Source organism: Polyergus mexicanus, unplaced genomic scaffold (assembly GCF_030449975.1).
Source record: "Polyergus mexicanus isolate NDT 795.1 unplaced genomic scaffold, iyPolMexi1.0 SCAF_8, whole genome shotgun sequence".
Classification (NCBI taxonomy): Eukaryota; Metazoa; Arthropoda; class Insecta; order Hymenoptera; family Formicidae; genus Polyergus; species Polyergus mexicanus.
The window spans coordinates 7065544-7086758 of NW_027223328.1; the positions used below are offsets into that span (position 1 = coordinate 7065544).

The following is a 21215-nucleotide window of genomic DNA, read 5'->3' on the forward strand; positions in this document are numbered from 1 at the left end:
CTACTTTTGCATTAGATTGATTAAAACGCGTAAATTAATTAATTTACGTTTTAAATTATATCATTACTCACTTGCATTGCAATTTTCTCAATTATAATTACTATGCAAATGCCGGTGATTGTCTTAACTTTATCCTTTATTAGATCGCGATTTTATATTATTTTATATTTTAGTATTATTTTTCTTAATTTACGAAATAATGATATTATATTTTCATGAAATTATTAGTTGAATTTTATGCGATATCAAATGCAATGTTATGAAATTTTAATAAATGTCTTTTGACATTTAATGAAATGGATTATTATAGGGGGCATTTTAAAAAGTTTAAATCTTGATCTTGTGCCATATGCGCCGGAATTTATGCATGCAACGCATATACATCACAATCCGACAGTGACGAATAGCGAAAGATTGACTATCGTGACGTCGAAACTTTGCCCATAAATTTTGATGCGCCTGACCATTACAAAGTCTGTATTGGTATATATGTGTGTGCAATGTTTTATTCTACTATTTTAATTTATATAACTAAATTGATAATACTACGATATAGACGAAGTCTGATGGATCGAATACCGGAATGTTGCTAAACGGACAAATTTTCGTATTAAATTGACACGTCTCATTTCTAACCATCTCAAACATAAGAGTACATCGAAAAATGCCTACTGTTGCGATCATTTTTTTGACAATTAAAAATTTTAGAGAGAGAAAGAGAGAGATACTGATAATATATATTTTTTATATAATAAATATTTTAGAATATAAAGACTTTGTTATATACTTTTCGGGGACTTAATCGAATAGTTTATTTTAAAATCAAAGCATACGTAAACCTATGCATTTGTATAAAAATTATATAATTTGTATAAATATTAATTCAGTTGTACGAATTTTAACATGTAATTGAAATATATAGAAATAATTAGTATTGTGTGTGTGTGTGTGTGTGTGTGTGTGTGCGCATGTATTGGGAAAATGTGATAAGAGCAGTACAGATACTTTTTTGTATTTTCTGAAAATCGCCAAAAATGGTTTTTTCGTGAAATAATATGCGCGACATTGTTAGATCCATGGGCAGTTGAAGCAACAAATCTAGAATTCAGTAGCGAATAAAATCCGTTAATAATTGAATTGACATGACAATTTTTTAATTAGACTACTCTCGTGAACGTTATTGTTGTAATTAAAGAATTAAAAAATCAAATAGTTTCTTAAAGAGGAGATCAGCATGCTACCTCGCAATAGAACTGCGCGATTCTCGTAAACCACGTATACAACACGAGACGCAAAACCGGGAAGTTAATAACGTCATAGGCAGTAATAAGAGATATAAAATTCTGTCATGCAATTCGTAGAAAGCTTGAAGAGAACGATAAAGTTCGCGTATCGATCGATGTTCTTTCGATTGTATATAATAAAGTTGAGTATAAAATGTATAGCGAAAAGAATATTACTTATTGAACTTTCTAAAAAGCATTCAAATAGCAAATATTATAAACAGAAATAATTTTTGGATTTTAAAATAGGAGAATAATCGTTATATTTTCGATGATGACGAGGGAAAACTTGTATCTTTTAATAATGATGATTTCTCAGTATCTCTCTTGCTAGTTATTTTATTTGCCAAATATATATTAATAAAATTATTTAAAGCGCAAATGCAATTTTTTAGGCATCTTACAAAAGCGTCAGCTTTATATTTTTTCAAACATTTTCCTTTATTTCAAAAAGAGTGAATATTTCTGTGTTACACTCTTGCCGTTTTATTATATTTTCTATATTTTTTTTTTTTTACTATATTTTCTAAGAAAAGATTTATTATAAAAATAAGTCGAGCGAGATATCGTGTATCCTTTAAAAGGGCAGAACAAATCATTAAAACTCAGACTTTAATAGCGATAGAAACATCAAGAAGAATTAATGTTAGATGAGCTCGTAAAAGCTTGCTGCTAGACCGAGTTTCCTTCGCGTCAATTTATTTTCTTGATCATTTTTTCCCTCAATAACTTTTATTTTATCATAACCACTCGGTCGGAAGTGCCTACAACAAAACTGCTTTCCATCAACCGGTGGAATTCGCAAATCCAAGTATAATTGCGTTCTGCTCGCAACCTTGATTCCGCGCGAGGGGTTATTTCGAGAAGCATGCGAGAAAATAATTTCAATAAAGATTATACCCCATCCTTCGCAATAAAGGCACGCGAAAAATATTTTTTATTCTCACATATTTTCTCTTATTAATAATTTGTAGCGTTGAAAAAAATTCGACGCTAATAAAAGATAATAGCGAATGGTAATACAAGTTGAATGTATTGTATTTGTTCTTATAAAGAAAAAAAATTATTATTTTTCAAAATTTAGTACTTTATATAACATTTATATTATTTTCTTATTAAAAATGGATTCAAGAAATGAATTTGATAAATCGTTATTAAATTATTATAATTTTTTGTATGCTATGTATTAGATTTGAATATGCATTAATTTAATTCAAGCGTGAGTGCTGCCATTGGCGTTATGTGTGCATATCGATTTCATCGTGTTTAAAACCGGCACATTTGCGCCAAATACGTAAGAAGAGAGGGGACGAGCAATCTCGATTTCATCCAAGACTGATGCGTGATCGCCATGATTATTAACGTCCGCAACGAGTATATCCTCGCCGTTGAACTCTCATCGTCTTCAGAAAACGCGTTATAACCGCCACGGGTATTAGCTTACGACCGACCATGAAGACTCGGAAGGTCGCGGTCTGCAAATAACTTTTCCTTTTCCTTTTTCTTTTTATTGCCAAGAACAGGGTGAAACTTTTAACAATAACTCGGTGAGATATTGGTGAACGCGGAGTGCGTAATACCCTTGAGGATCATATCGAATATCATGGGTGAATAAAACATCAGCCCTAAGGATATCATGTGCTTTTCTTTGGTTATATAGGATAAGGAGCATTCTTACTATTGTGAATATCGGGACAAAAATTGAAATGTAAATTAAAACATCGTCGATTTGTTGATATATGAATATCATACTTTCTGAAAATTTACTAGAAAATAATAGTGCAGATACAGAAGCATAAAACAAATTTTTTTATCACTGAATTACGAATTATGTACGACAAAATTGTTCCGAAACCTTTTTAATATATAACTATATACATAACTCTATTCATTAATATGTTTATATAATCTGATATGAATAATTGTTTCAGACCGCACTACACACGGGAGTTGGCACCCAACAGCAGCTGTTGGAACCAAGAATGGCGCAATTGGAAACCCTAGAGGCTAAGGTAAGATGTGTAAATTTCACAATTTCTTGAAAAAATTCCCGAACAAAAACTGATGAACGTCGCAAAACTGAGAGAGTGTCAAAATCCATGTCGAGACATATAAAGTAAAACGGCACGAGAACGCGCTAGGAAGCCATTTCGCGTCACCGTGGCTCCCTTTCCGCTTTACAAAATTCTCTTTTTTTTTTCTCTCTCCTCGAACCCGCACGGCAGCAAAATTGCGTCCGTATGGGAGCTGTTTTTAGTGGAAGACCCTTCGGAGGGAACCGAAGGCGATGTTTCGCGGTTATTGGCGTTGTATAGCCCCCGCCGGTTCCCTAAGCCTGTCCGTCCAGTGATTTATATGCAGATGCGTGAACCGAACTCGGCGTTTCGTCCAGAGGTCCTCGTACCCGAATTCGGCGACTGGCTAGGGGGAGAGTGGGACCGGGGGGGCCTGGTACCATTAAAATTGCCCCGACGCGCGGATGTCCAGTGGCGCAGCATCCGCGCGCTTGGTTTTTGTCGAGACACGATAAGAACGCAGAGATGAAGCACGGACTTGCGAGGTCGTTTTTCGACAACGATGCTTTTACGGTGTGCGTGTATTTTTTTACATCGCTTAAATCATCGAATTTCTCGCCGTTGATTGCAAAGGAGATTGTAATTGAAAATTACGCGGCCCGCGATGCATCGTTATCTACCTGTTTCTCACCTTTCGCGCATTCTTCATGATAAACTATATAACGATGGCGCTTTACGCAAAAAAATATAGGATTTTTTTAAATTATTTCTACACTAATATCGTCGTCGAGAATAAAAATGAAATCTCATTTTAATCACGGATATCGGGATAAATAACGAGAAAAAATATATATTTAATGGCAATATTTGAGAATTTCAATTTACTCACTCATATGCGATTTTGTCATAAATTACCATATCTATGATAAAATGTATACATGTTATTCACGCATTAATACACACACGATAAATCAGAGTTATCATTGACGAGCAAATATTTGACCAAAACAACATCGCACGGCCGGGTATAATTAATTTATCGGACGTGCGCGATTGCTAGGAGCATTGAGATTATCGATTGCATTTCTGTTTTAATAGCAGCGTTGCGATGACGAAGTGCCGTAGTTTTCTAATAAATTGCCGCGCTACTTGTTAGTTGAATGTAGCCTTAATTACCCCTTTGAGAAAGATTCTTACAACCGCCCCCCAATTGCTGCCGGGCATTGCAGCAGAGTTGAAATAATACCACCGCGTTAATTAGCATAAATACAATCGCCTTTATCGTGTAATAGAAGCTAATGCGACATTATCGATCATACGAGATTCGCTCTAGTGAATATAACTCGCGTCGCGCATTTCAATCATTCTACCATTTTATCAAATCAGTGATAATATTATTGGATATGATTTACAAATAGTGATTTTAAATTGTCGATGCAATCGAGTCTTATTGTTAGTATTAAGGTTGCACGAGATACCAAGACAAGATTTTAAATTAATTATCAAGACAATACCAAAACAAATTATCAAGATTCTTGATCTTATCAAGAAGTCTTGATTTTTAAAAAAAGTTATCTAATTGTTCCCGATCTCTGAACGGAGATTTTAATTAATATGGAAATGGGCGAGAAAGACAAAAAATTTTATTTATTGTTAGTAAATAAAAACATTTATAAATTTAAAAACTTTAAAAAATTTAAATTTAAAGAGTCTGCGCATCATTATCATTACACACTTTAATGTGATATAAAAATAGCGCAAATTAATTACTTTATATTACTCAATTTATAAAGTTTAATTTCAATACTTACGTTTAAAAATATATATATCGCTTTTTGTTTCTCTGACAATATTTTATTTTTCATTGCTTTTAATCCAAATAAATCTTCATATGCTTTTTTATGATCTTTCTCCAAATGTTTTTTTAATCCAGTAGTGTTACTATTTTTCATTTTTATTTCTTTAGTCACATTTTCTTTTTGACATAATAAACATACGCCGATTTTTTCATTGTTTCTTGTTTCATACTTAAAATAAGTTTTCTATGTGCATTGTTTAATTGCACTTACTTCCGAACTTTCATTATCACTTTCGGAAATGTTTGCATGTTCAGCAGAAGAACTTGGTTTAGTTTTTAGACTGCGTCTGCGCAATCGAGACGTAAGCATACGCAGTAAAAAACAAACGAAAATCGTGTTCGGCACTTCGGATAACAGAAGAAATCAGATATACTCACTATTTTCTGTTTTTTATCAAGCTGACAAATAATTTAATATTTAGTGTTAAATAAAAACTGTTAATAAAAATCAAGGCAAGATAAGACAAGACAAGATCTTTGATACAAAAATCCTCTCAAGACCAAGACAAGATTAAAATTTTCAAGACCAATACAATATTTTTGCGAATATTGTCTTGTCTTGGGTCTCGTGCAACCTTAGTTAGTATAACATTATAATTGAGCTGAAATTGAATAAGATCCTTTTTCATTTTTGTTTTGCATGCTTTGGTTGCGAATTATAAATTTGAAGAACGAAATTTGTGTAATTTAAATTATAAAGATAAATTATAAGAATTTGCGAAAAAAATTTCTCTTTCCATACAAAAATTCTGCCAGCGTTACATTAATGGTGTCCAAAAGAAAGATACAAGCAAACATAAGAAAGAATAACTAATATTTACCATCATATCTTTACTTCTGTTTATAATATTCCTATATTTGATTAGACATAGTTAATATTTACTTCCGTTGGAAGGATCAGGTTTCACTGACGGAAGAGAGATGCAAATACTTTACATACTCATCTCTCTCGAAAAGAAGAAGAAAGAGAATTTTTTGATCCGAAGTGCGTGCTTCTACTTCCTCCTCTATTCTAATTTACATAATTTCGCATAATATGCACCGAGATAGTTAGAATCTTATCCCATCACACTTCTGGTCATTCCTAATCTCATCCTTCAGCTCTTTGCTTCGCTTAAACTGCCGCGAGACGATAGACGCGCACGAATTATTTTCCATTTACACCCACTACTCGCCTCTATCTGCATCGAATTGCATTTTGATAAATGCATATCCGCCGGTCATTATTTATCATCCGCTCATCCGCTAAGCCCTTCTTCTTGCAACGAGTGGATCCATCGACTCGAACAACAGGCACGCCCCGTACCATCGAGGCAGTCGAACGATCCGGTTTTCCTAACCAGCATCCTTAAACCCGCGTCGACCATATCTCTGAGTCTCTCATTGTACAAAACAATTCGACATCGAACTCACCTTAACTTTGATAGTTTCGGGAAATCGCATCGTTGCTCGCGTAGTCCGAATTGATCAGAATTTTATATCACAATTCAATATCTTGGAAAGTACAACGTTACCTTTTTATTGCGAAACGAAATAGACGACTAGATATGTCGGGATATAAAAGAATACATATAACAGGACATAGAACCATCCATTAACAAAAGAATGAAAAAAGATTACAACATTGTGTCTCAATATTTTTTTCTCATTCGCGATAAGGCCTTTTAAAAGACGTGTCATTGATAAAACATTATTTCGTATAAACATGTAAGTTGAAGATAATTTTTTTTTATTCAAATGCATTTGAATTTGTAACGCAAACAGATTTACGCGTTTTGAGGAAAGAAATTGCTTTCTGAGAGCTTCCAACTTGTTCAATCGAAATCCATCAGGAAATTCACGCTCGGGCGGATCCCCACGACCGATGTCACATTTCGTTTTCGCGAAGCAACGTGACAAGAACGTGAGAGAACCACGAGGGGAAGAGGACGGGAACGCTATATGCGGGGGTTCGATATGAATAATGAAAAAGGATGTCGACTCGAGAAGAGGTTGCATCGATAGAAAGCATCCTTGCCCAGGAGCTTTTAAGGCGGTTGATCCTCGTCGAAGATCTTTATCCCGAGGCTCCCGTGCGGGATGAAAACGTCTCGAGAATTTTCCTCCAATTTTATTCTAGTGAACGACGGAGCGATTACTTTTTCAAAAAAATTACTTTGCCGAAAAGTTTCGACATGTAGAAAATTTTCCACGCAATGTGTCGCATGAATGTGTAAATTATCATGCATAATCTTTCGCTTTTGTAATCACTTTTGTAATCATTCGCTTAAATTATCATGAATATTCAGGCGAAAAGATTGTTAGAAAAAAATCGATTCGATAATATAACCCATAGAACGCACAAACCCTTACAATTAAATAGAAAGGCTTGATATATCGCGAGACCCTATGATATTTTCCTTTCCTCTCGAACCGTTCGAATCCGTTAATTTCGAAACCCTTGGTCGCAAAAGGAGAGAAGTTAGGTCATAATACGCCCTTGGGCTCAAGGGCCCAGACAGATCTGCCAAGCGAGATTGCGATCCCGGGAGTCACTGCCCTTAACTGTCTGAGCGCCGATACTTTCGACCAAGTTCTACTTGATAGAGAATACAGGATTGTTGGCCCCCCGACAACCTCGCTACCGCTCGTGTCGTCAAATTCTCGTTTCGCAAATCGAAATATATGAACGCAGGAAAGAAATCTTTATATTTGTCAGACCCGATAAAATAGAAAAAGGAAAAAAATATATAAAAAATTATATTTCCTTTTTCATATCAATAAATAAAATTCTTCGAGCAAGAATAATAATTAATTTTTAATAACGTTAAAAGATAACGAGAACTCTCGCAATTGCAATTGTTCGACCGAAAATACGATTATCTCGTGCAACGGTAAAGTTTCTCTTTTCGCGAAGCGACGAATCGCGTTTATAAACTTCGCCTCGTTGAGAAACAGCGGCGGCGTCTTATTTCTCGGAAATGCCGCTTCTCTTCCCAGCAAAATTCCGCAATAAATTTTCGTTTCCTGCGTGCTTACGCTGTTTTTGTTCCATCGCCGCGATGTGTGTGATGCAGTTGCGCGTCGAGAAATTCGCGGAATGCCCCAGGCGGTTTCGCAGCCCATTCATTTCCACTTCTGCGCAAGCCGGAGAGGTAGGTGTCTGGAAGATGCGATCTGGAAGTAACACTCACATACGTGTCTCTATTATCTTGTTATTTAGAGGGCCATTATAACGCCACATGCTTCTCGCATACATCGATATCGCTTTACAAGAAAAATATTCGAGATTGCTTTGTTGAAAGCACGTTCTGCATCGCGGAATATGTCTGCGCGTTTGCCATTTTAATTATCGGCATAACGTCAAAGAATATATTATTGAAAATAAATTAATATATAAAAGATCTATAATTACAATCGTGTAATGATAGTGAAATAAATTTAGAATTCATATAATAAGCTATAATTGATATTAGTTTGCACTAGATATACGCGCGTATAACGTAATATTTTTAACAATCCATACAGCACCGCAAGATTGCAACAACATTGCAGCAACATTTTTCTGCAAGATTGCGACATTGCAGAAACATTACGAAATGTTGCTGCAACGTTGTTATGATATTGCAGCAACAGTAAAATGTCCGCCTACAGAAATATTGCAATATAATATTGCAGCAACATAGCGATATAATATATATGCAATAATGCTTTATGTAAATTTATCGACATAATATCTTTAACATATGAAAAAAATAATAAGAAATTAGGCATATAAGAATCAGGATTTAGTGTGTATATAGATTTTCTGTATTATAATAATAACGAAATTATAAATTGCAAATTTTTTGGTACACATTCGACTTCCTTCAGTGACAAAGAATATCTAAGAGAAATAAGAAAAAACTCAATTTGCAATTTTGTAAATTCACAATCTCTTTGTATCCGAAATATTCAGATATGCAAAAAGATTGTGGTGGATTTACGCATACAAGTTTTTTCACATCTCTCTTTTGTCTTCATATAATCTCAAAATTTATTTATTAAAATCTGAAGTATCTTTTTTTTGCATGTTTGTCCATTCTTATATAAAATTTGATAATAATTTTTGATTTTATATAAGAATGGAAACTATTAAAAGAATTCTTAGTCCAATGTCTGAGTCCCCTATGTTGGGGTTATATCATACAATTTAAACTAATACAAATAGTTATTATGTCTTTAATCTTATTAGCCGCTCTTTGTAAACTGTATATAATCATCGTGACTAAAAATTAAATGCGGAATAGATAGCGCAATATGCGCCGCATAGCGGTAAACGAATGAATTAGCGATTATCGAATACTTTCTTTGGAATATTTTTGGAATGTTGCTGTAACATTACTAAAGTTATATTGTAAAATAATGTCTTTGTAATATTTCTGCAACATTAAACTACAATATGCAATATTGCAATATTGCAGCAATGTTGTTGCAAGCTTTAGTGCTGCATGGGAACTCGCATTTATAATGCAATGCTCTCGGAGTATAATTCGGCAATGATTCATTCATTCTCAGTCATCCGTATTATAGTCACGGATAAAGGTTTTAGAGCGGCCGGATTTATCTCGAGGCCGCTTATTTCGCGTCTGTCTCTTCCGCGCGCCAATCTTCTTAATCGTACCAATCTATCCTGCAAAGAATACGCCAGCCGCGATAAGGAAGCGCCAACGAGATTCGCATTCGGGTTGAAACTCGTCAGCGGAACGGAGAGAGAAAACGATGAAATCGACACTTTCGAGGGAGGAATTATCGCGAGTTTCGATCCACGTGTGTATTGATCGTCCGTTTCTACCTCGTGCCCCGAGATAAATCTTGGCATCGATACATCGCGCCTCGGGTCACGACTCGCTTCTTCTGCTAGATGTATTCTAAAACAAATGTTCCTATATCGAATGCAACGATGTATCGTATCTTGCTGTGCGGTTTGCTTATTCTTCTCTCCCGCATGCTCGGTTTCAATAAGAATTTTTTCCTCGCTACCTCTCGTGATCTGAGACGCGCTTCACTCACTTTTTCCTCGAATAAGCTTTGATATTGATGTATATCACATTGTCGCGGATGAAAAGAAATTGAATTGGAATGAGAGTATGCACACTGCAGTGTTTATAGAAAGTACATTAACTTTGGGAACACATTTTTCCTTTGACGTTGCGACCCAAGCTTTTTTGTATTACAAAAATTTACTTTCGCTACTATACAAACTTTCGCCTTGAAACGTTCTTATATTTAATATTTAATATTACATGAAATGTTACGTAAAAAAGAAAAGAGAGTTTAATTAAATGTTTATCAAAGAATAGCTTATATATATTATCTTCGAATTTATATTATACAATACATTAATATTTTACAGGATAGTTGATGTATATTTATTAATAATGTGTGTGAATTACTTGAAATATTAAATTACATATGATATAAATTATTTTCTTTTTTTCTTTTACAAGCTCACATTTGTGTAATTGATGTTCTCTTAATTTATTTCCGCGATAATCATTCATGAAAGTAATAACTTAGTCAACTATTTTCGACAAACAATATTGCCAATGCGCACGTTATTATAATATAATTCAATAATTCTCTTTTTCTTTCATTTCTTTCCATACGCAACGTCTGTCGCAAATCTCTGAATTTCTCTAAATATAAAGAGCTAGACATTTAATCGATATGTTTTCTGCGAAAGATTAGCGGGGTTATTCACACGCAACATACATATCCTCGGGGATTTACTTTATCCTCGTCCACGTGTGCACGAGAGACTCGCTCGCCGACAGAATAGGTAGAACCTTGCGACAGGATTTCGACTTTTGTATAAATCCAATTTAGAATCGGCGAAGCAATAGCTGTTAACTACAAAGTCTCGTTCCTGTATAGTTTTTATTCATAAGTCAAGAGAGCTCGAGAGAAATCAATTATACATCATGTACAATCAGGGACTTACGACTGGTTCCACCAGCATCGATTATTTTATTAACTATTGGACTTTGCAATTTTAGTCATGGTTAAGTCTTTGTTTCTTAATTTCAATTCTGTAAAGAAAGAAATGATCGTTTAAACTTAAGGTGTGAAAGTTTATCGACATTGCTCTGAGATTAAAGATGTTTTTTTCGAGCTTGAAAAATCCAGGAAGAAAGAAACTTTTTGCAAGATACGAAAGTAGACTCTTGAGAAAAATCTCGAGTTGATTGTAAATAGTATATTTGTTATCGCGATACCAGTGCAAAATCATTAATGCGCTGATCATTAAATTTCAATCTGTTTATCGGCGTGATAATTTCTGTTTATGTTAAAAAAAAAGGAATGCGATTTATGGTATCTTTGTTGCTGATCTTTAACATCACGATAGCGAAAAGCCATGTTTATGGAAAGCAGGCACTTCACGACGAAGGTCGCATACATGAGGAGTCCTTTGTTAACCCATACGTAGGTTGAAACATGCGTAAATATACTGAATACATTTCGTATGAATCCGCTGACTTCTAGAATCGAGAAGAATACGGATAAAGCTCTTTTTTCTCTCCGTTCTTTAAAGTGTTCCACTAGTATTAGAATCGTTCATAGTGATATTGATATTATTAGGTGTACAACTTTGCTTCCGCCGTTTTCCTATAGATGGCTTTAGCGGTAAGTAGTGGTCGAAATAAATAGATCATAGACGTCATGCAATAAACTTGGGCATCTGTCAACATAACCCCATAGAAACATTAGTCGATTTGTGTCTGCATCATAAAGTTATTCTCGATTGAAAATGTCAGTTTACGAGCCAAATTCTCGTCATTTGCGGGAGGTTTTAATGTTCTGCTTCAATATAAAGAAATCTGCGGCTGAAGCTCATCGAATGCTCTCAAATACTTATGGTGAAGCCGCTATTAGCGAAAGAACGTGTCGTGAGTGGTTTCAACGCTTCAAGAACGGTGATTTTCACGTCGAAGACCGGCACAGCGGTGGAAGAGAGAAGGTTTTCGAAGATGCAGAATTGGAGGCATTACTTAATGAAAACTCGAGTCAAAGTCAAAAAGAATTGGCACGATCCTTGGGAGTGACTCAACAAGCAATTTCAAAACGCCTCAAAGACATATAACCAGTTTTTTACAATAAAGCCTCGAATTTTGGAAAAAAAACGGCGGAAGCAAAGTTGTACACCTAATATAAAAAGACGTTTTCTCGCGAAATAGAAATTTTTACACATATAGTTTGTATCACGTGACGCACGGTTTCATTAAAATATGTAACAATATCGTACGATGTCACGCAGTCACACGTAAATGTATCTCTAGATTTTTAATTCAAGATTTCTCCGTAGCAGAAAGGTAATGCTGTCACCTCTTACCCATGGGAGCAAGAAGTTTGCCAGAGAGAACGCATAGCGATTTTACCGTGAACAATTCTTAGCAGCGCGACATCATTGTTCTCAAGTGCTCCCGCTTTTTTCGTGCCGCCGAGTATCCTATCGTCGGTTTCCGGGAAATCTCCGTAGCGGCGATTCGAGATGAGAAACTGTCTGCGGAAAAGGAAATGCCCGTCGACGCTTTTGCGCACGCACGCACGCACGCACGCACTCACGCATTGAAAAGGATAATATCGCTCTCGCGCGAGTTAATTATGTAAAAGGTTCGCTCTTATATACTTAGACTACAAGGAACTGTCACGTATCACTTGAGAGAGAAAGCAGGGAGTCGCGCTTTGCGCTCACATTACTTCGAATTGAATTAAGTCGTGCACGTGACAGAACAATGATTACGTATTCGGAATTATAAAGAAGATGAAGATTCCATATATTCTCGAGACGATGCTAACGATCGTCCGTGTCAGCCAGAATTAATTGCGCTATCTTCTACAATCTTGTTTACTTGCTAATTGCGGGAATTAGTCGTGATCATTATTTATTGACGATACCGGATTCTTCTAATATGCCTGTAGCGTAAGAAAATTGATTTAAACTTCGCGGAAACCGGGGATTATCGATATCGTGAAAAAATCTCTCGCATATGTTTCACTCTTTCGTATGACAGGCGTTAATTCCCGTAACATTTCTTTTATAACATCTTTGTCGAGATGAGAATTACTATGAGCGATTAACGGAAACTGTAGATGAAAAATATAAGGAAGAAAATTACGAAAGCTTACATGAGAATATAATTGAAGATTAATGCGAGAATGACAAGTGATGGACATAAATCTCATTGTCAGATCGTCCATGTAAGAGGCGAAGCTTTTTTCTACCGTGAAAAACCCTTCGTTCTTCGTTCGAATAAACTAAATGGATGATGTGTCTAAATAAATGTTTCGATCTATCATTAAAAACTATGATAGAGACAAAACTTTAGGCAACTTTCATTTTCAATACATATTTTGTAAACCTGTTAAAAAAAAAGAGATAATTCGCAATTGTGTCTCATCACATTCAATGTTATTTCTTCAAAGTTTGGAAATCGTAATAGAGTCATTGAAGATCAAATTTATTAAAAATAATAAAAATTGTCTGTTATATAACTTCTTTCTTTTCGATAAATTAAAAAAGATGTCAAGAAGGGAAAAACTAAATATAATAACAGCAGAATCTATTATATATTGGATGATTGCATAAGTTCGTGCCCGATTTAAATATAAACTTCAATAGATTATATTTTAGAGATAACACTTTTATTAATCAATTATATAGTCTCCATTCTTTTCTACAATGGTTTTCCAACGATCTATAAGCTTGTCGATTCCATTTTTGAAGAAAGAACTTGGTTTTTCTTGAAAAAAGTTTGTAAGATGACAGCTTCGACAGCTTCCTCGGAATTGAGATTCTTGCCATTTAACCTATTCTGCAAAGACCGGAACAGATAAAAATCTGAAGGCGCAATATCTGGAGAATATGGCGGGTGCTGCAGAATTTCCCATTGCAACTCCTGTAGTTTTTCTGCAGCTTATTCCTTTCAGTCAGGAGATGCGACACCCACGTATCAAGCTTGGAAATGTATCCAAGCTTTTTTAAATGACGAAAAGCGGTTGAATTATCGATGTTCAGCCTCTCAGCAATATCCTCAGTTGTAATCCTTGGGTTTCTTTCCACTAAGGCATGCACAATGTCATCATCAATGCCAGAAAGCCATCCAGAGCGGGGTTGATCCTCCATGTTGAAATCACCATTTCGAAATCTGCCAAACCACTTTTTGACTGTTCGGAGAGCAGGAGCGCGGTCCAAATAAACGCTTTGAATATTTTTTTGTGCAATCCCAACACTCACGCCTTTCCGAAATGCATATAGCATTACATGCCGCAAATGCACCTTTCGTTCTCCATTTTTAATGATTTCTCTTATGCACAAATGGACTTATCTGAACAATGTCTGACGCTAAATTGACATAAGACAACGTCATCTATTCGGTGTAAGCAACAATTACCATACGAAAACAATAGAACTCCGCCATGCAGTAACTTAATGCCATCTATGAAAATCGGGCACGAACTTATGCAATCATCCAATACATATGCATCAAAAAATGAAAATCTAATTAAAATCGTAGAAAATCTGTAAAATTGCTCGAAAGTGACAATTCTTTTGAAGGATCTACGTATTTTTCTAAAAATTATAGCATCTCAGATATATTAATTTATATTACATATAAAATTTTGTACATTAGTGATTCTGCATTATCGCGATAATATACTATTTACAATCAACTCGAGAGATTTTTCTCAAGTTACTACTTTTGCGTCTTGCAAAAGGTTTCTGTCTTCCTGGATTTTTCAAGCTCGAAAAACATTTTTAATCTTGAAGCAACGTTAAATAAACACTTTCACACCTTAAGTTTAAACAATCCCTTCTTGCGCTCATCGAATATATCGAATGGATAGATTATGATTCCGTCTAAAAGGCAAAAAAAAAGGATATAGATGAAATTGCAGAATATTATAAGCGTTTTCCCGAGGACGTTAAGGCGGTAATCAACGAAATTGCACCGCTATAAAAATAATTGGTATGAAATCTCGTACGTTAATGCGAACATTTCGACCGTTGCGAGCTAATTGGCCGACACGTCGGTCCCATCGGCGACAGTAGTCCCTCGGCTTTGAGACGTAATAGGATCGCTGGGTCCAGCTATTACCAAGCCGCGTTATCCTGTTGTGGGATACCGGCGCGTCTCGTAAATCTCCGTATGCGATAATCCCATGGGCGAACACGTCGAGTAGCTAGCTTGCAGCACACGAGAGAGAGAGAGAGAGAGAGAGAGAGAGAGGACCTTCTCCTTCTCACGGCCGAGAAGTGTCGCGCCGGGGGACCGCTTATCTTACACAGGCTCGAAAACAAATGTACACGGACTTGCTTGATACTAAATCAGTGACTACGGTACTATAAGAGTCTAATACTTGCGAAACGAACACGAGGTGGCGTTTTCTCGAGAAATTACTAAAGGATCTGGAAACCTTTGTATGATGCGTTGCGCCGACAAGTGGCCTTCAGAGATGACTTTTTACATCGCGACGAAACAAATAAGAATAAATGTATATTATTTAACTTTGGTTGCATATTTTAATATTATATTAATATTATGATTATTTTTAAAGTGTCCTATACAATTGTCAGCTGTAAGATAAAGAGAAATTGCACATATCAGAATAATATTATTACAAAAAAAATAAGAATATATAAAGCATAAAAATGAAATACTTCAAAAATGATGGCAGTATCATAATAAAAAAATTATTGGAATTTTCTAAAACAAATCAAAGAAATAAGTATTTCAATATTATAATAGGATAATTATTTTTGAAGTGTTGTCAGTTGCAAGCTAAAAAGGAATTGCATATATCATAGTAATATTATTAGAAAAAAATATATATATATATATATATATATATATATATATATAAAGTATTGGGTGATTGCATAAGTTCGTGCCCGATTTAAATATAAACTTCAATAATTATATTTTAGAGATAACACTTTTATTAATCAATTATATAGTCTCCATTCTTTTCTACAATGGTTTTCCAACGATCTATAAGCTTGTCGATTCCATTTTTGAAGAAAGAACTTGGTTTTTCTTGAAAAAAGTTTGTAAGGTGGTTTTCGACAGCTTCCTCGGAATTGAGATTCTTGCCATTTAACCTATTCTGCAAAGACCGGAACAGATAAAAATCTAAAGGCGCAATATCTGGAGAATATGGCGGGTGCTGCAGAATTTCCCATTGCAACTCCTGCAGTTTTCCTGCAGCTTATTCCTTTCAGTCAGGAGATGCGGCACCCACGTATCAAGCTTGGAAATGTATCCAAGCTTTTTTAAATGACGAAAAGCGGTTGAATTATCGATGTTCAACCTCTCAGCAATATCCTCAGTTGTAATCCTTGGGTTTCTTTCCACTAAGGCATGCACAATGTCATCATCAATGCCAGAAGGCCATCCAGAGCGGGGTTGATCCTTCATGTTGAAATCACCATTTCGAAATCTGCCAAACCACTTTTTGATTGTTCGGAGAGCAGGAGCGCGGTCCAAATAAATGCTTTGAATATTTTTTTGTGCAATCCCGACACTCACGCCTTTCCGAAATTCATATAGCATTACATGCTGCAAATGCACCTTTCGTTCTCCATTTTTAATGATTTCTCTTATGCACAAATGGACTTATCTGAACAATGTCTGACACTAAATTGACATAAGACAACGTCATCTATTCGGTGTAAGCAACAATTACCACACGAAAACAATAGAACTCCGCCATGCAGTAACTTAATGCCATCTATGAAAATCGGGCACGAACTTATGCAATCATCCAATATAAAAACGAAATACATCATAAATGAAGGCGATATCATAATAAAAAAAATTACTGGAGTTTTCTAAAACAAATCAAAGACATAAATATTTTATATCATTCTTGCATTAACAACATATCTATACATCTCGTAGAACGAAAAGAACAAAAAGCAATAAACGTCTTCGATCTATTCAAGAGTGAAATCTTGATATGCATAATTAAGGCACGGTTACTTCTCGCGAGGAACACTGATTGTGCGAGCGTCTCTCGATTCACGGCTTCTTAATGAAGAATCGTCGATTCTCGCAAATTCGTTCCACGTATCTCTCCCGCGAGACAGAACTCGCGAGTCAAGGGCTTCGAGACCTATGACCCTTCGGGAGAGATTCGAAGTCACGGTATCGCGGTCCTTGATACGTGGTCCTTGAGAGGATACGCTGTCCCTCCTGGCGATGCAACGGAGGTCGATGTTACCCATCGTCGAGTGTGTACTCTCATGATGGAGGCGGACGCGATATGGTAGTATCGTGGGCATAGTGTGTATCTCGGCCGAGACAACGGACCACCAACCGGGCATCTCGGAACGACGAACCGGATGCACCGGATATTCCCGCGGGAACGTCCACCGCCACGACTTGCAGAATTCTTCGTGGTTCAAGGTTCAACGATTCTCGATTCTTTTCTTGACATGTACGAGACGAAAAATCCGTAGATATCGAAGAGTCTTTAATAATGTAGAATTTTTATAGTAAGAATGTTCTTTCTCGATTTTTCTCGCATGTAAAAGCAGATAATATATTTTGGATGAATACAAGTTACACAAAAGACATTAAAAACATATCTACGATAATTTCTGATTCTGAATCACGATGATTTATCCTTACGAATGTAAAATTAAGTGACAAAAAAATATTATGTAAATCGAAAGTATTCATTTTCGAGATTTTCATATTAATTGTTAACGATCAAATAAAATTTATTCATTCCTCGTTCGTCGCGGAGGTAACCGCTTTCTTCTTACGGAACTCATAAACCACGTGAGTAAATGCGGAAAGATTAATCATGGAGCGAACGACGTCCCTCTCTGACCAAAAAGGAACATTCGGTTTATAGTCGATTTTCTATATACGAGCGCCTGGTTGGTGGTCCGGTCTAGGACATACCGTACTCGCGAGAGTAGATACCTCGGTATGTATCGGTCGATGAGGCCCTCGGTATAGACTCGGGGTCCGGCATTGACCTTCCTGCGCCGGCCAGCGAGAGGGGCCGTAGGTTCTGTCTTCTCAAGGACCATCGAGGATCGTCGTCGTGTGCAGTACCGACGCTGGTAGCCCATTAAGGCATCCCGAGACATCCCGTCCCGACTATTGTCGCAAATCATAGGTTTAATGGAACGATAAATTTGTATTCATGCCGCGTGCCGATCCACCCCCGCGAAACCCCGCTCTCGCTATCAAATCGTGTTCGTGTGTGCCACGGATGTCGTTGAAAAAGAGGAGCGAAAGGTTCTACCGTGGCGCAATGAGGACCTTCCGACGAGATGATGCGCGCACCATAGAATCCGAATAATTGATAGGTGCCAGCGTTTCTTGCCAGCACCTCCATCGTGGATGCTGTCGAATACAGCGCAAAAGAAAGAACAGAGGAGCTACAGACTAATACAAACACGTGAAAAATAAAATAGAAGCTCTCACCGACCCAAATGCTTCTCTATCTCTCTCTCTCTCTCTTTCTCTTTTACATAGCTTACATAACACTTTATGTAAGTCTTTGGTACTAAGATTTTATTACCTCACAACCCTCAATAGTAGAATCGTACGGTTATAAAAATTAAAGTTGTTAAATATTTATTAATCTTGTACATATCTCTAATTTTGAAGATATATATACTTTTCTCTTTCTGTCTCTTTTTCCTTACATTAATTATTAAATATTATATTTTTGAATATTTTTTGTCAATATAAAAAAAATTTATTAATATCTTCGATTTACGCTTCGATTCTTCTTATATAATATTATTCGTTTAAAGTTAATTTATCAACTATTAGCATTTTTATAGCGACAACTGTCTTGTAATTATACAAATAATACATAAAAATAATTAAAAAATCTAATTATATATTATGCTCGAAATTATATTCAATACATCGCAACAAGAGTTTTATAGTTTTTATCGTGGCTTCTACTTTTTGATGAAACGTGAGCAGCATGAAACAACGGATTATACGCGGGTAACGATGGACTTATAATTTTCCACAAGCAAGAATTATAAATATTCATGTCCGAGAAATTATTCGCGACGTTGTCCTGTGAGACCTATGCCCTTCATCGTTAGGTAAATTGCTTTGCTTGTTCCCGCATGTGAGAAAATGGAATATGTATCCAGTATATCAAGGAGATGAGAGAGTTGTTCTTTCTTTCTCTTTCTCTTTCTCTCTTCCTACATATACCTTAGAAAAGTCGATCAAACTTGTAGCATCTTGGAGAAAATGATACAACTGGTGTTCCACTGGTTCTATAAATTTCGTAAATTTTATTAATAACTTTAAATAATTATTTGGTACTATATATGTATAAATAAGCGTCAAAATAAATATTTTTACATCAGGAAGAAGATACGGAATAAATACAACGACATGCAAATCTAAGTTTTAAGTATAAACCGAATTTACAAATTTACAGTACTAAACATATTGCCGTTAGAAATTTTTTTTTTTTTTTTTTGTTAACTTGTAATTATATTTTTATACATATTACAGATGGCCAGTATAGAGGTGTCTCTATCGACGACTCCGAGGCGGAAAAAAGGCGGCAGTGTTTCCGGAGGCGTTACCTCCCCCGCTCATCGGAATAGAGATCATTATAAAGAATTGGACGCTCTCCGAGTCGCTCTACGCGACAAAGAAAACATCATACAGACGTAAGTAATTGCTTGATTACACATCCTTGAGACATACGGTCGGCATTGAGAAAGAAAGATCGCCGGTATAGCAATTGATCGCGTCCTATTCCTTTATTATAATGAATCGCGCGCAGAAATAATAAATGGCCAAGAAGCGGACTTTATATGTCCTTTAAAGAGAAGGGTAAGAATCGGACTTTTCTAAATGAATGCCATTTAAAAAAAAAAGACAAATTCCTCTTTTTAGAGATAGTAAATCTTTCAGAATTGATTTGTCGGAGCAATTTTTTTGCTTTCTGCATAGGTAAATTGCTAGCATATCGCTCGTCTTAAGAGATAAAAGAATTGAAGAGAAAAATACTGTATGTCATTAATATTTTTTTTATTAAAACTTTTTTCAATTTCTCTTTTTCTACAAATTATTTCATATTGTTCGATATGTGCTAATGAGAGGCTTTTTTTTTTTTTTTTTTTTTTTTTTTACAGTAATACTAACGACAAATTTTTTGAAAAGAGGATTTTGTTTGAAAATTTGACAGAAAAAACTGTTATTAAAACATAAAAAATGCGACACAAGCAAAATATCCTATATATATAATACACAATAATGGTAAAAATATTAAAAGCGCTTTATGCTCTATTTTTTTTCAACCAAAGCTTATGGTCTATTGTTAAAAATGATATATCAATCTTATAGATAATGAATCTATCAAAATAAAAAGCTTCATCAATGATCTATCAAAATGTCAATGTATATTTCTAAGATCAGAGTGCAGACAATAGGGATCACAAAAGTATTTTCTTTCCTCTGCACGATTCATGCCTTTTGTTATTTTTCAGGCTCAAGGGCCAGCTCTGCAACACGCTGAGCAATAGACTGGCATTACGCAATGGCGCACCACCCTTGACCGAGGCCGACAGGAAAGCGGCCGAGGAACGGCTTCAAAGGTTGCGACGGGACGCCGACAATAAGCGACTGGCTATTAAGAACCTGAAGCTGGCGCTCGAACGTCTCGACATTACAGAGTAAGGATGAAATCAAGATTTCAACCGCGCGCGGCTTACTCAATCTCATTATCGCAAATTACGATTACCGATATCACGATGCGCAAACCTATGCTATAAACTATAAACACACGGCAATATAAACAAAACTATATGTATCGTCTTTACACGATACAGATAAAGCCAATTTGTCTACTTAATTATGGTAATATACTTTAATTGGATATTATTATATTGTATAAAATGCTAATAATTTGCAGGGTTGGGAAAGTTACTTTATAAAAGTAACTCGTTACCGTTACCGTTATTTTTTCTAAAAAGTAACTCGTTACCGTTACAGTTACTAAAAAGTAACGAGTCGTTACAATTTCCGTTACTTTTTT

At 35.6% G+C, this 21215-nt stretch overlaps 1 protein-coding gene across 5 annotated transcripts in view; it reads left to right on the plus strand.

Moving 5' to 3' along the window:
* Sprt (PDZ domain-containing protein sprite) overlaps positions 1-21215 on the plus strand; it is a 76393-nt gene that overhangs the window by 47669 nt on the left and 7509 nt on the right. For all 5 annotated transcript variants that reach the window (XM_070299679.1, XM_070299684.1, XM_070299683.1 and 2 more), the window contains exons 4-6: positions 3215-3295; positions 19685-19845; positions 20668-20853. In XM_070299679.1, the coding sequence (XP_070155780.1) occupies positions 3215-3295; positions 19685-19845; positions 20668-20853 (428 nt within the window). The remainder of the gene's footprint in view (positions 1-3214; positions 3296-19684; positions 19846-20667; positions 20854-21215) is intronic.